The sequence below is a fragment of the Notolabrus celidotus genome, chromosome 3, assembly GCF_009762535.1.
Source record: "Notolabrus celidotus isolate fNotCel1 chromosome 3, fNotCel1.pri, whole genome shotgun sequence".
Taxonomy (NCBI): Eukaryota; Metazoa; Chordata; class Actinopteri; order Labriformes; family Labridae; genus Notolabrus; species Notolabrus celidotus.
Window position 1 is genome coordinate 17,417,831 of NC_048274.1, and position 16,625 is coordinate 17,434,455.

The following is a 16,625-nucleotide window of genomic DNA, read 5'->3' on the forward strand; positions in this document are numbered from 1 at the left end:
TGTGTGTAACACATCACTGACATGTCAACTGCACATACTGTTCAGCAGGGCCCAACCCCTCTGCCCCATGCTCCTCACAGGGCAGCTCTAATTACGTCTGCACTTCACACATTTGCAGCACTGGCTTATTGGCAATCTCATTGGACTGTATATGTTAATTTTATAAAGACTAATCTGGAGCACATAGCACTAAAGCGAATAAGACAAAATGCTTACACAAAATGAATCATGATTAAAGCTCCTGTGAGGAATTTTTAACTTGTTACGAAACAGTATAAAGCTAATATTAATGTATATTTATGACCTACAAAATGAAACCATGCCATTAACAATGAAATTACTTTTTCTAATTTATGTTTTTTAATGCCTGTAACTGCTGATATACAGGGAAGGTGTCAGACAGGAGGATTTACGGCATGATGAAGCAGGAAGAAACAGCTTTTTATTTACAGTTTCCAAAGCATAGGTTCACAATAAATGATACATTTAGCTGTTAAAACAGAGCAAGATATGATTTTTGGTCAGAAAACACAACTATACATGTGCTTGATGAGATCAACAAAGAAAGGTTGTACTGTGTTGTCTGCATGGGGGCCAAATTTGACCAAAAACAGAAGTTCTTCACAGTGCTAATTATTTAAGATGATGGTGATCAATGCAACAGAGACATGACACGATTGTCCCTGAAGTGAAATATGGTTGCCATCATGAACAGCCATCATGAACCGCCATCATGTTTCTACAGCAGCTCAGAATGGACAAAATGGACAAAGTGAGGAAAACGTGTTTGGTTTTTTCTGTGCCTAGTTGTCGGTCCAGAATTTCCCCTGTTGACAGACAGCCGGAGAAGAAGAGAGCGGTTGTTGTTTTGTGGAAAAAAATGTGAATTGACAGCATTTTATGATAGCAAAAAATTGATCAATGGGGAACCATAGATAGTATAGGCTACATCGTCAAAATAAAGAAGGAATACATGAAGAAATTAAGGAAAATCGGGACAGACAGTGACAGAATACCAGGGTAAACATCAGTGTTGCGTACTAAGATGTACATGTTAGGACATCCTCCCAGAGTGAGGTGTCAGACCTCAGATGAAAGAGCAATAAATTGCTTGTTTTATTCTGAAGTAAACACATGAAACGTCATTAGTGTAACACAGTGTGAGAAGGGAAAACAGTGACCTGAGCATGTCCTAATAGTTTAATAAATGTAGTCCTTTGTCTGACGGTAATACGACACATTATCGGTCGTTGACTTATTGCCATTTTCGAGAGAGCTTATGGACCTACACAGTCACTGTTGCTTAGGTGATGCGAAGGGTTAGAAACAGAGGGATTCATTCTAGAATCTGACCACTAGATGCGCCAATATTCCTATTTCTACACACTGGACCTTTAACAGGTGCTAACAGTCAGAGAAAGTCTTGCTGTGGTCCTCAAAGCGCAGCTTAACAGTAAAGTATGTTGTTGAGTTGTGCCATTTATTCTGACGTGTGCTGCTGACCTCTTGGCCAGGTCGCCCTTGAAAATGAGGTCTTGATCTCAATGGGACTTATCTGATTAAATAAATAAAGGTTAAAGTGTATGAGTATGTTAGTGAAAAACAGATCACAGGTTTGCCCATTATCAGAGCGGTCACCATAGAGGGTACATGGTTGTTTTTACAACTGAGGCAGATAGCCTAGTAACTAATTAGCTATAGGTTGTTTAATTTTTCATGGATTTGATTGTATATACTAGTACCACTGGTGCTTCATTTACACATGATTTTATGTTGCATTTAGTGAATTAATTTGGTACATTTGTGTTCAATGTTTATTACTTTAAATGTTACACTGTTCTGTTGAAAAGGCTTTGAAATCATCATAAGTAATGTTAAAATGCTAAAAGGATGCATGTCTGCTTAAGGCGCTTTTTATTAAGTGATTCATTTATGATATCTAGTTTTTTAACCATAACTAGATCCTTATTGTGAAACAAACATTTTCATGACCATTTGTCTGTTTTCCAGAGTTTATCACAAAAATTGAAGATAAGTTTTCCTCAGTAAAGACTTTGGCATGGAAAAAAAAGGTTTAACAACTGTATGTGCAAATACTGCATTTTAAAAAAAAGAACATTATTGTTTAAAAAAGAACATTATTGTTACCAGTAACAATAACACAGCTGTGTTGAGGTGGAAACGTACATACCAGGGTTTGAGAGAGGAACCAAAGTTTGGACAATATGAAATAAAACATTAACATGTCCTCAAAAGGAGCAGTTAGTTTCATCCTTTCTTTTCCATTATAATCAGCTTTGCTGGATAGCATGGACACAGAAGTTTAAGAAAGAGGTCTTCATGTTTGTTAGTTATTTTGTATCAGGGAGATAAAGTCCTTTTTTCCTGGCAGACATTTGGAACACATTTTCTTTGATGGATCACATCCAATGAGGAAGAGGCAAAAGAAGACGGAGGAAACAGAAGGTTCAGTGTTAATCTTGAACAACTTTACAAGGCTACATCTCTGGAAATGGAATCCATTAGAGAAATACTTATTTTGTGGTGACAGGAATATGTTAGAAGACAAAAGCTCAGCCTTTCTCAATTAAATAACTGTTTAAAAAATAGTACTATTTTAAAATCAGTTAGAAAAAATATATTGCAGAATTCCAAAAGAGGTATTTGTCAGGAAACAAACCAGTGCATATAGATTAAGTGAACAATCTAAGAGCATTAGTATGGGGAATGTGGCTAATTTATTTGGTGATATTTGTGTTAATCAATGTTTTAAATGTCTAAAAAAAATATGAGGTTAGCGGTGTCAGACCAGCCCAGCATGCTAAAAAGACAACCTCTCTTTACTCTGTCAACATTAAATGTTGACAAGAAGTGGCAGATTCAACTGTTAAAAGAAAACAACTTTGGCATGTATAGTGCAAGATCAGCAAAGGTCAGAAGTAAATCTTGGCCAACAGGGGGCAACAAAATCTAAGCAGATGAAAAGTTCCTCGCAAGAGTTTTAAAGGTACAGTGTGTGGACTTTAGCAGTATTTAGCAGAACAGACATAAATTGAATATAATATTTATAACTATGTTTCAATGAGTGTATATACACCGTATTTAAAAATGATTTTGTTTTTGTTAACCTTAGAATGAGCCCTTTATGTTTACGTAAGGAGCGGGACCCCTTCAATGGAGCCCACCATCTTGCTCAGCAACATTTCTACAGTAGCACAGAATGAACAAACTATACAGCATGCACATTTTTTTAATAAAGATTACTTCTCGAGGAAAGGATCCTACTTATCATGCATCACAGGAGCTTATATTCTGGGGGGTTAAGCAATACCTTTATGTATTCCCCTTTCTACACACTGTACCTTTAAATGAGCTAAACATGAAAAAAATGAAGCTTTACTAAGGTTACTGTAACTAAAATGTTCTTAAACACAATGTGAACAAGAAAAGCAGCAACCTCTGGTCTAAAAATATGAGCCCAATGCAGAAGTGCTTAAAACTGCAATTCATTGAGGATCCGCTTGAGGCTGGCACCGGAAGAACCGGAAACCACATACACACCAATTCAAAAAAGCCGATCTTTACAGCAGAAATAAACATGTTTACAGCCTGGTTCAAAAAACGGCTAGGCTCCACGAAACAAATCTCTCTATTGGCACACACTGTACGGGGGGCGAATTTTTTTTCTAACATGATGGTTCAGAAGATATTAAGATTACGAGTTTTTGCTCAAATAAGGACATGACTGACGTGACTCCCGGTCGGGAACACATAGCTGTTGGCTAGGAGGCTCAGACTACGTCACACTCTGCCTGGTTGAATTCCGCATTTCCATTATGGCAGCCGCCTTCGATTGGCTTCAAAACAGCTCTCAGGAACAGATGGGTGATGTCACAGAAACTAAGTCCATATTTTATACAGTCTATGGGAAGAAGTTGCTTCCCAGCCAATCAGGGCGACAGAGGGTTGGGGAGTGGCTCTGATTGGTTCGTGATAACGGGAACGAGGGGAATAATAATATTGCTTGATACAAAGGCATTAGGAAACACAGAGATTTCGCCATAATCTCAAATTATTTCACTTACCGATGAGTACAGGTGGATATTATGACCTTTTCTCCAAACCCAGCAGAAAAAAAAGTACAGTTTTTTTACACCATTCCTACCAACAGCAGCTTTAACCAATATACCAGAATTAAAAACTTAACCAAAGCTTTTAAAAAACTCCAAACATAAAGTCGAATTGACATACAAATAAAAACGTATTAAACATTCAGGACTATTATAACCCTGCTGCATCTTATACAGTATATGTGCTGCATGCTTCAGATCATACAGCTTCAGATGTATGCGGCTCAGCAGCGTCACGTGACGTCACCTCTGAGCAGCCAGTTGTTTACGGGCTGCTGATGGTTCGTGGATGGACACCGTGCTGGCAGGCTGTCAAAACCACACAGACAGGAGGACAAACAGCACAGGTAAGACAGGGGACACTCCTGAGGAACAGTCCTTTACTAAAGCGGGAGAACGAGCTTTATTGTCGGGAGATTGATGCGCATGAAGGAGGATACGAGACAAAAGGGAAGTCAGGTCTGTAGACTCATCGAAAACTAACCAAGCTACCCGCACTTAGCCGGGGTGCTCCCGGAGGTTCACATTCAAAATGAAAGCCACAAAAAGACAACTTTCACTCCTAATTGTGTTTATTAATTCAGTAGGGTTGAACGTGGTCGTTTTTAGTTTCAAGTAGAAATAAAAATCATGATGATCAGCTGGTCAGAAGGAAGAATAGGCTAGCTCACCTGTTGAATCCTGGATTATAATGTTTGAACATGGTCAGAAAATGTTCCAAAAACTCTGATGATGTTAAGATGTGATGTTTACACTTTGTTGGGCTTATAGTGTCAAATTAGGGCGAATATATGTATTTCCTTAGTTCTGTTCAGGGGGATTCAGAGGGGTGGGCAGGGGTGGCATCGTCCCATACTTGATCCCATACAATTTCAGGTGCCAGACCAAATACCTTCACTATCTAAGGCTGTTTGCCTCTTCAGAGGGGGGGGACTTGTGTTAAAAACAACTTTTTGGGCTGTATTACCAGCAGTGTTTTTTTTTAAATCAAATGTAGCACATTCTGTCTTTTTGGCACTTTACATTATAGAAAATTACTTTGCGCATCTTTGTCATAAAACAGTTGTGATTCCATCAGAAAAAAAGAAGCAATCCAAAAATAGAAGTACTTCATATCGTGACTTTGGACAAACTTTTGAGTCTTAAAATAATGGAGCTTGTAAGATTTGTATGTTGTCTCAGTGCTGTGTTACTCTTTAAAGTTTGAATTCATACACAGGAATATGATGTCTCTTTGACTCTGTTTTGTTTGTTGTTAAAGTAGATATAATCGGTCAAAGTAGATAGCTTTCTAACATGAAGCTCGTTCTGCTTGAGGTTTCTGCCTGTTAAAAGGAAGTTGCTGCTGTAACTAGCTAAATACTGTGAGGTGCAATGCTCATGGTGGATTAAGATGAGGTAAAATCGAGTCCTGTCAGTAAGAGGGGAAGTGATCCTGTCTTGATTTTGGGTCTTTGTTAATAATTGAACATAGAGTATGATCTAGAACTACTATGTTTGTAAACGCGTCTATTTGGCACTAAACAACTAAAGATTGATTGATAATTAGTGATGAAAGTGATTGTGAATAAATTATATTCAATTTGTTTGTGTGTACACGTATTGTGTGTACAGGACAGTGCCCCAGTGACTGCAGTCAGAAATGACTGGACAGCCCCTAATAAAAGTGTTTTCTTGTTTGTATTGATCACAACAGCTGATGTTTTCTGTAGAGCTGAGGTCTCTAATTCCTCATAGATGACATATGTCAATCTTGTTTATGCAGATAGTCATAAAGAGAGAGAGAGAAAAAAATCAACTACAGTTGCTATATTTATAACTTCATGGTGATTTTATTTTGAAAGTCACAAGAGGAAGTGTGTAGTAATTTCGTTGTACTTGATGCCGGTTATTTTAGTACGAAATCGCTGACTGTGATGCTTTGTTCATTGTAGTGTCTATTTATAATAAGAGTCAGCTGTACCGGTAATAAGTCACATGTTATCAGAGTAAGGACGCTGATCCCAGCTGAACCTGATAAACAACTAAAATGAGCTCAAAGCGGACCAGTTCAGAAGAGCGCCCACTCATCATTACTCCCCCTCATCATTACTCCCTTTACCAGCAGCAGATCTGCTTCTGTGTTTGCCACACGTTGGATAAAAAGGAGTGAGAGATAAATAATTCATTTGATTATTAGGATCTCTTTAGCATGTTCACCTGCTGCAGCTCGTCTGAAACTGAACCGGTCTCCGGCTACTAAGGAGGAAATGATATAAGACAGGGGTTCCCAAAGTGTGGGTCGGGACCCCCTGAGGGGTCGCGAGACGCAAATGGGGCTCGTAAGATATCTTCCAGAATGGTTTTTTTTTTTTTTTTTTTTTTTTTTTTTTTTTAAGTTATCTGAAAATAGAACATTTTACCCTTTATAGTAAAAAATGGTGACAAAAATAGAAGCTAACCTTGAAATAAAACCTTGAAATAAAACCTTGAAAATAGAAAATGTAATGAGTTTTCTGCCTTTCTTTTTGCCACATGATTCCTAAGTTTAGGGAAGTTTAGGTTTAATGAACAGTTGATTATTGAAACATCAGTAGTAGTAGGTTCATTCATAAAGGCACAGGAAACACAGTCACATGCTCATATAGGTAGGTTACAGGTTGGCTTAGTAAAAGTACTAAAAGTACTTCTTTACCTGTGTTTAGGTTTATATTTATTGTCCTTACTGTCTTGTTGTGTCCTTACTGTCTTGTTGTTAAGTACCAGTGTTCCATTCACCACGTCAAATTCCTTGTGTGTACGAGCACACTTGGCAATAAAGCTTTCTGGAATCTTGAATCTAATTTTCTGCAGACCAGCTAAATGGAGCCACATTAAATCACTTTGAGGGACAGTGGGGGTCGCGAGTCTTGGGCACCTATATCTTGTGGGTCTGCACGTGCAGAAAATATGTCATCGCTATAAGTAAAGGTGCAACTAAGGATTATTTTCAATACTGATTTGAAAATTGATCATCTGTGTGGTCCATAAATGTACAGACATGTATGTAAAATCTCCTAGAGCCCATTTTCTATTAATTCGACAGGTTGTTTTGTACTTAGATCAGTCCAGTGGTTTTTTCTTCTTCAACCCCTCCCTACAATAAATAGGCAATTAGAACAGCTGAGAGTTATTTTTTCTGTTGGATCTGTTTCATATTTCAGTTTGAAGTGCCATAACTCAACCCGACAAGCACAGGTGCATATGTTATTCAGGGAGCTTGAAGCCCTAGATTTGAAAAATGGAGAAAACAGAGGAGTGTGATTTTGGCCTTTGTCACAACCTCATGAAAAGGCACCTTCAACCTTCACAGCCTCCAGAGAGCAGCAACAGGGTTGTAAGTTAATTTTTAAGTGTATTCATTAGTTCAGCATCACATCAAAGTGACAGTGTTTATGCTACAGTCATACCATTAGAAATGAGTTGATTATATATACAGTATATATTTATTTTTGGCTATGACAAGTGAACATGAAGAATCACAGCGTGCACTGTACATCACACTTATGCAACATCTTCAAGATTGTCAAGTAAGTTGTAAAACGCTTGAAGTATTTCACAGTTTGACACACAAGTTCACACCCTCATATAGAGACTCACACAACTACCAACCTCAGATGCTACCCTGACCTTCAACTTTTCCTGTCTTTCCTGTTTCCTTCCCAACGTCTTATAGCAGTTGTAGCAGATGATTTGGATATAAAAGCATTAACTGAACAAAAAAAGTTGATGCAGACTGTTGGGTTTAAAGCTAAAGATGAGGCACTGCAACATAGCCTTAAATCTGCATTCATAACAACAGCCAGCAGGGGGCAACACTACTATTTATGACAGTATTTCTCAATTGCTAAAACACATTTCTTGACATCAACCACGCTTTTCTCAACACTAATAGCACAAACCCAATTTTTAAACTACATTCCCCAAACCTCTGACTCTTCCTGCAAAACCAATCAATGTTGTCAGATCATACCCTAAGTCAATAAAAGTTAAGACCAATACTGAGCAGTCATTACACACTACATAAAAAACTGAAAACACAATGTTCAGGACATGAAGCTGTAGAAATATAGTTTATTGTTCAGTAGGCTAAATTAATTTTGCAAAAAAAAATTAAAAATCCTCGTTTGATTTAGCACCTGTATCCAGTCAAAATAAAGTAAACACAAATATAATTGAGAAGCACATTACAGGGTAATCCACAAAATCAAACTGAAGTGCTCACAGTATCTACAATAATTCAGTCACAGCATCAGGTCTACGTGCCGGGTCGGGCCGTAGGACTTCATCCACATCACAGGCCACATTCTCCCTGGCCAGGCAACAGGGAAAAAACCCTGGCATGCCGGATCCAGGCTTATATTGGTTTCCTCACATCTTATCCACAAGTGTGATCAGTTATGAGTGGTTGTGTTTAAGCTGTGACACCTGTGCTTCAAATGTGTTTCACTTTTGCTGCCTGTGCTTACCATTATGCAACACAAGTGCATCACAGTGCAACATGTGTTTTAGTGAGTGAGAATGTGTTTGTAAGTTGTGTCTAATACTGTAAAATGAATCAGATGGATAAAACACTTCATAACTGAGTTATTTCCTCAAGGAACAGAAGAATTCTAAAATTTTGTATGCATTCAGTCGCTGATATGAATTCACCTTTAATGATTGTATTTAAGTCAATTATGGTCACATTTTAGAGGGAGTTAAGAATAAAGTGAGGTATTATTTAGAGGCTTGCTTCCTGTAAATCTGATAAAGATGTGGCAATGATTACCCGTCCAAAGATTAAGTCTCTTGAAAAAAACATTTTGCTTTGACTTCTTTTGTTACTTCACCAGAAATGACATCTGAATCATTTCGACAGGTTGTTGCCAGAGAGGGACACGGGCTTGTAGTGTCAACAGCCGGTCCTTAGTTCCTCCTGGATCGCCCGTAGACGACCACCATGGCCGACCACGAAGACTCAAAGAAGATGAACGGAAGTGCTGGAAACTCATCCCAACACTCCGAGCCGCCCAAAGAGAGCATGCAGCTCAAGAAGGAGATCTCGCTGCTGAACGGAGTCAGCCTTATCGTAGGAAACATGATTGGCTCTGGCATCTTCGTCTCCCCAAAGGGTGTCCTGATCTACAGCGCCTCCTACGGGCTGTCGCTCGTCATCTGGGCCATTGGGGGCTTGTTCTCTGTGGTTGGGGCCCTGTGCTATGCTGAGCTGGGCACCACCATCACCAAATCAGGTGCGTCTTACGCATACATCCTTGAGTCGTTCGGTGGCTTCATTGCATTCATTCGTCTGTGGACGTCTTTGTTGATAATTGAGCCCACCAGCCAAGCGGTCATCGCAATCACATTTGCAAACTACCTGGTGCAGCCACTCTTCCCCACGTGTGAACCCCCGTATACTGCGGCAAGGCTCATCGCTGCAGCCTGCATATGTAAGTACAAGTACAAGTACACCAGTAATATTATTAGTGTTTTTTAAGTATGTTCTGACATGCAAACTTTTTATATAAAACAAACTAAGCAGAAAAAATACTTTGGGTCTTTTAGAAATGGTGTCATCGTTTAGTTTGCTTTTCAGCATCGTCTGCATACAGTCACAGCTGAGCAGACAGTGGTCCACACAGAATCTTACTTACAGTGGATGAAACTGTTGCTCATTCTTTAGTTAAGTTATTTGTTTAGGATAATTTCCCTTTTGGTGTGAAATCTGAGCACAATCCACAAATAAAAGCTTTAAAAACTCCCCACATCGACCAATTTATCTGCAATTGGTGTAATATTGGCCTCTGAAAATCTCTCTTACTGTTTGTTGTCTTATCTGTTCTGTGTGTTAATAACAAGCAGCAACCTCTGGTCTAAAAATATGAGTCCAATGCAGAAGTGCTAAAAACTGCAGTTCATTGAGGGTCCGCTTGAGGCTGGCTCTGGAAGTACCGGAAGTCACATACACACCAATTCAAAAAAGCCGATCTTTACAGCAGAAATAAACATGTTTACAGCCTGGTATAAAAGACGAGTGTAGTCTGGATAGCTCATTTCTCAATCAGCACACACTGTACGGGGGGTGAATTGTTTTCTAACACTGCAATTTGGAAGATATTGAGATTACAAGTTTTCCAATGAGAGGCACAGCTGACTTGATTGACAGGCGAGAACACTGCAGCTGTTGGCTAGGAGGCTAAAAGCCCGCCTCTTTACGTCACAATCGCTTGACAGCAGCAATAATGCTGCCGCCGACGGTTGGCCTCAAAACAGCGCTTCATAAACAGATGGATGACGTCACGGATACTACGTCCATATGTTATACAGTCTATGGTTAATAGATGTAGCAGCAGGAGTTAGCACTACTATAACCTAACTTTTAAGACTCTCCTCTCTTCACAGGTTTACTGACATTCATTAACTCTGCCTATGTAAAGTGGGGCACCCGCGTACAGGACATATTCACCTACGCCAAGGTGGCAGCTCTCATTGTCATCATCATAACTGGTCTCATCAAACTGTGCCAGGGTGAGTGGTGACACTGCAGCTCCAACCTTTTCTGGCAAAATTTAAAGATGTAGACTTGATTGATATTTGTTCTGCTGCTCCACAGTTCAAAAACTGCCTTGATGAAATGATTTGTCTGTCCTCTTTTTCAGGTTATACCAAAAACTTTGAATCATCTTTTCAGGGATCGTCGACAGATCCAGGTGACATCGCTCTGGCACTCTACTCTGCTCTTTTTTCCTACTCAGGTTGGGACACCCTTAACTTTGTTACAGAGGAGATCAAGAATCCTGAAAGGTACACTCTGTTTTTTGTTTGTTGAACACAAACTATGAGCAGGTGCAGGTCAGAATACTTGAATCCGTTTATTTCGTTTGTTCCAGAAACCTGCCGCTAGCCATTGCCATCTCTATGCCCATCGTCACCGTCATCTACATCCTAACCAATGTGGCCTACTATGCTGTTCTGGATGTTAGTGCCATACTGGCCAGTGACGCAGTGGCAGTGGTGAGTTATTTAGTGATTAAGTAGCTAAATTAATTTGTGAGCTGAAGCAGCAGCTAAGCCAAGCTATGTGTCTGCTTCAGACTTTTGCAGATCACACTCTTGGTGTGATGAGCTGGATCATCCCTATCGCTGTGGCTCTGTCCTGCTACGGAGGCCTCAACGCCTCTATTATTGCTGCATCCAGGTAGAGGGCACACTTGTGCAAACATGAATTAGAGCAGTACAAAAAAGCTGCGTTGTCCTTTGTTACATTTGAATCGACTCTGGCACTGTGGATGTTGTGTTTTCCATCCTTGTTCATGTTTGTTGTCCAGGTTGTTCTTCGTTGGTTCTCGTGAGGGTCACCTTCCAGATGCTCTTTCCATGATCCATATTCAGAGATTCACTCCCATCCCTGCTCTGATATTCAATGTATGTATACTGACCACTTTGTGGTGCTGTATAGGAAAGTTAGGAAAGGTCCCTGCTTGTGAAATGTGAATTATAGCAGAGGAAGTACAGAAACGGTCAACTGGTATGGTAGTTATGGCCTCTGTTATTTGGAGGAAGCTCTTATGTAAAAACCTTCAACATTTATTGACATCTTCATCACTTTTTCTTCATCCCGGTTGTTTTCACGCTCCCTTCCTCCCTCCTCCTCCTCCTCAGTGTGTGATGTCACTGATCTACCTCACAGTGGAGGACGTCTTCCAGCTCATCAACTACTACAGCTTTAGTTACTGGTTCTTCATGGGTCTGTCCATTGCCGGACAGATCTACCTCCGCTGGAAGGAGCCAGACAGACCCAGACCACTCAAGGTAAGACCAGCTCAACACACACACTGTGTATCCATAGAATGATGATGAATCCCTCCGAAGATCACACACATTTCTGTCAGAATTAGTTTCACTAGCAAGGACCTCACCAGCAACAGAATGAGATTGACGGATAGTTAATTGGTTACGGATTATTATATTTATCAATTTGAACACGTAGTCGCTTTGGGGAAGCTTCGTAGGGGATCCGCCGTAGCACCACAAGAGAGGAGCAGAAATGTGGAAACGAGAGCGGAGAAAGGAAGAAATGGTCAGGTTTGAAGTTATGGAAAATGGAAGAGGCGTGGTTGAGGGGTGGCCCTGCTCCTGAAACTTTGCTATTATCAACACTAACTATGTTTGTGTGTTCACTTGAGAAAAAGCATCTGCTGCTTTTCTGAATGAAAAAGATACAAGTAACTCAAAATCTCAATAGTAGCTCTCTCACCTGTGTACAGTTCAAAGCCAGTCTTCACGGATGTAAGGTGATGCATCAAAAATGCACTTACCAATATCATTCATGTTGCTTAAATACATGAGTCAGAGCTTTTACATTTAGATTATTTAAGATTATTTAAGATGATACAATGTTCTTAATTTTTTGATGGTATTGAACAGTTCCAAAGGTACAGAAAGGCGACAGATTTTCAACAAAAAGCTGCCATAAGGGAGTTGAGAAATACATTGTTTCTTAATAGTTCAACAAGGGTCAGACTTGTCCACTAAACAGACATAAAGGAGCTAGATTCTGTTTAAATTTAGCTGTGCTTCATCCGGTGTGCTGAGTGTCATTCTGCTCTGGTCCATCTGCAGCTCTAATACATTCACAACACCGCTAACTATTCTCATTCACAGGTCGGGAAAACCAGACACTTTGTAAAGTCCTTTTAGCGTTGCCTAAAGGTGTGCAAGATGGCACCTGATCGCTGTGTTTTAATAAGTCCTGGCCTGTGGACTGTTGTCTGTGAGCTCCAAACCACTTCACAGTGGCTGACAGAGATGTACCAAGCACAGCAGCATGAGAAAATCTGAAAAACAGACAGAGGGCAGGCACTCACTTAAACTGGATCATTGATTATATTTGATGACAAGGGAGAATATTTTAATTAGTAAGGAAAATCTTTTTTATTCAGCCTGTCATTTCTCTTGGAGCCCAGTAGTTCATTTTGTTGGCTGTGGTATCAAAATATTTTTTGGTTATTACTAATATCATATTGAAGTTCAAAATTCTTGTATTGTGACATGAGTATCTCTCATTGCCTCAATCCAAACCAAAATAAAACTGGATGTATCTAAACATTCAGGGTACGACTGTTTCTGGTCGAGACTGGGAGTTGAACCTGCAGCCGCTGTGATGAGGACTATAGCCTCTGTATGTTGAGTGCACACTTAAAATTAAAATGTTGATGTGTTCCAATTTCCTGTGAAAAAGAAATTATGTATCGGTGTTCTACCTGTTTTAGCTGTATAAAACATAAGAAATATCAACATTTTACACACATTTGTTTTGGTTGTTTTGGATGATATTGAGGTCACTATAACATACATCTTTATAACCTTTTGCAGCCTCCCTCAACCTTTAGATTGAGAAATAATATTTCCAGCCACCATGTCTCTGAAGACATTCAATGATGTGTCCCGTGTCATGCGTTTTGATAACATAGAAACAAGGCAGGGCTGACGAGAGCATGACAAACTCGCAGCAGTTTGATCTTCTTTTTTTTTTTTTTTACAAATAAAGTCCCTCTAAAGGCTTCAAATGATGTCTATACTTAATATATGTTTTATTTAAAGGGGTATTTAGGTAGTCAACAAAGAAACATAAAGTACCTGACACATAAACCTGGGTAACAATCAGTTTCTGGAGGTTTAAACTGCTGGGGTCAAATTGACCCCAAGGATAAAAGGATTTTTTTGTTTTTTCAGCTAACAGTGTCTTTCCTGATTTCTCTTCCTGCAGCTTACGTTGCTGTACCCCGTGATTTTCTGCATGTGTACGATCTTCCTGGTGGCCGTCCCCCTCTACAGTGACACCATCAATTCTCTGATTGGCATCGGCATTGCCTTGTCGGGGGTTCCTGTCTACTTCCTGGGTGTCCACCTGCCAGAGTCCAAACGACCGCCTATCATCACCAAGCTGCTGCGTAAGTTTACTACACATCCAGAATCTGGAGGCGATGGGATGTGTTGTGGTGTTTTGAACAGCATGGGCTAACATGTTGTCTCTGTTTTTTGTAGGTTCTCTGACTCACTTCACTCAGTTCAGCTGCTTCTGTGTGCTCACAGAGTTGGACAAAAGTGAATAAAATTCTGCACGTTTGCTAACTTTACCCAGAAGTCTCTGCGTCCTCACAGCTGACAGTCACAGGGACCTTACCAGCAATGAATCTGTGAAAAACTCTCTTTTTGTACTGTAACTCACATGTTTACAGCACTGAAATGCTGCCATAAAATGAACACAGTCAATGCAGACTTACCCTGGAACTCAAGGACATTCAGCTTTAAGCATCAAGTACTGTTAGACTCCATATTGTAGATTCTGTTTGATTTATTCATCACACTATTTAATGACCTCTAGTATTAAGAAATTGCCTTTTTGTTTAACATTTAATTGTACATATGTTTGTAAATAAAACGTGCCTGTGAGATTTTACAGGAGTGACAACCAAATCAAACCGATATCAATGCAAACAGTCTATCAGACATTTAACCCATTCAGACAGATAATCTGTGCAGTGTGTTTGATGTGTCTGAAACCTCTGAGGGTATCTTGAATACTGTCATGTTGAAGTCTTGAATGAGAAAGGGAATAACATATCTGTTTGTCTGCTGCTATATGAAGACAGAGCATCCTGATGGTGTTGTTACATTTATGTATATCATGTTCAGTGTCATTGTCTGGCTGTTTTTTTTCTGCTCAAATTCAGATTATTTCTTTTTTACTTTGTATTTTTAACAACTTTTGTAAATGTTTAAAGCACTTTGGCTGAGGTGGGTAAATTGTCTAACACTGAGTGAGGCTGTATGTTTGCTTTGAACTGTTTGGCACTAAATCGCTTTACTCAGAGTCTTTACAACATGCTGCGTTCAGGACACCGAATGATGTTCAAGCTCAGGTCAAACTAGAAGCTAAGCTATCAAGTGTAGCTCTCCATCTTTACACACAGTTGTTTTGCACATCTTCTGTTCTTGTCTCATGTAAAGGATTCTTGTGTAAAAGAATTCAAGTGTTTCTTGAGTGTGAAAAATCCTAGCAGACAATAGAATATTAATTTTGCAAAAAATAAATTGAATAACAAATTTAGTTTTTGCTGAGTGCTTTTGTCTAAATCTATGCATCAACTGTGTTCAGATACTGTTAATAGTGTAGGAAGCAGCACCATGCCATACTGTATCAGCATGAGGATGAATCAATGCTCAACCAGAAGGTGTCATGTATGTTGAGGATACTAAATTGGGTACAGCAGCCTCAACATGGAGTAATAAAACCCAGCTGATAAATCCTCACGTTATGCATTTTGGAATTCATATGAAAGAAGAGATGTATTAGGTGTTTCGAGTAGCTGTGTAGATCAGATAGATCGATGAGAATGAGAATTTTTCAACCTCTGTGACCTAAAAATAAAAATATATTCATACATGAGTCTGTTAGAATTACTTTAAGTCCTTTAGCTGTGATCAATCAGACAGTGTCTCTCTGAGGCTCAGTCCGGTACACAGGCACACACTTTTTCCACATTTGTGGAGATGGTTTTGACCATTATACTGTGTTTTTGTTTACTTTTAACAAGCTACTTTTGCTGGCTTGCCCCAGGTGGGAAGCTTTATTAGAAATGGTGACATAGGGACATCAGACATGGACTAACTCCAAAATAAACTGTAAGGCAGAATCAAGAATGAAGGTATATACGCCGACAGCTCAGCTCCAGTGGCGGTTCTGTGGAGGGGCCAACAGGGGCCTGTGCCACTGTAAAACTGAACCTAGACCCCCCTGTGGCCCCCCCTCCACACCCAACAAATATACAATAAAAAAAGCTTTGGTATCGCTCCAATGTTACAGGCGGAACACATGCGTTTGGCACTTGGTTCCAGTCCCTTGGAGCGCTAAGGGACTCATGTTGAGCGTCAACAGCCAAACAGCTGCTGTCAGTCTGTATTTTGATATAGTACACAGTAGTATACATGTCTAGTATATAGGGATGCACTGATTTTTGCGAGTTTGTTCTCAGCCGATCCTCGCCCTTCTCAGTCTCTTTTGTCAGGGTTGAATGTGTCCCTCTAACAACACTCTTGTCCCCCCCCCCCCAGTAAAATTAGTCTAGAACTGCCACTGCTCAGCTCCATGTTTACGTGCTAAACAAGAACAAGCTGGATGGAACTGCCAAACTTTATGGGCACATTTGTGCTTGAATAACGTTACCATGTGCTTTGAGAATTGGACCTTCAGACAGAACAAACACAAGCACATTTCTTAGTGCAGGACTGAAGAAGCCTTTCGGAGAAGAGGTGAAACGTCTTGAAGAACTTCTACCATGTCCAGCTGCCTTCAAACTTTGAACAATTCTTAGTGCCATTATTAGCAGCAAACCCAGTCTTGTTGAATTCATCGGTCAGGTTTCTGCCTGGTCCAAGCAGACGGCTGTCTAACATGAGTCTAGTTCTGCTCAAGGTTTCTACCTGTTAAAA

General features: G+C 39.8%; 1 protein-coding gene across 2 annotated transcripts; it reads left to right on the forward strand.

Annotated features, from left to right (window-relative positions):
* The first annotated feature begins 4,347 nt into the window (after nucleotides 1-4,347).
* Nucleotides 4,348-15,243, forward strand: slc7a6 (solute carrier family 7 member 6). Of its 2 annotated transcripts, none has more exons than XM_034680802.1 (10): nucleotides 4,348-4,477; nucleotides 9,010-9,580; nucleotides 10,533-10,658; nucleotides 10,790-10,934; nucleotides 11,021-11,144; nucleotides 11,225-11,328; nucleotides 11,459-11,555; nucleotides 11,793-11,942; nucleotides 13,900-14,083; nucleotides 14,178-15,243. In XM_034680802.1, exons 2-10 carry the CDS (start codon nucleotides 9,091-9,093, stop codon nucleotides 14,243-14,245), a joined length of 1,488 nt encoding a protein of 495 aa, XP_034536693.1. In that variant the 5' UTR covers nucleotides 4,348-4,477; nucleotides 9,010-9,090; the 3' UTR covers nucleotides 14,246-15,243. The 2 variants fall into 2 exon arrangements, with proteins under 2 accessions (XP_034536693.1, XP_034536694.1); XM_034680803.1 differs by lacking the exon at nucleotides 4,348-4,477 and adding an exon at nucleotides 4,480-4,589.
* Nucleotides 15,244-16,625: the final 1,382 nt, after the last annotated feature.

Coding starts and splice junctions, on each gene's coding strand:
- slc7a6 (XM_034680802.1), top strand. CDS start 9,091: ATGGCCGACCACGAAGACTCAAAGAAGATGAACGGAAGTGCTGGAAAC. Junction 11,145..11,224: donor CCAGTGACGCAGTGGCAGTG/GTGAGTTATTTA, acceptor TGTCTGCTTCAG/ACTTTTGCAGATCACACTCT. Junction 14,084..14,177: donor TATCATCACCAAGCTGCTGC/GTAAGTTTACTA, acceptor TGTTTTTTGTAG/GTTCTCTGACTCACTTCACT.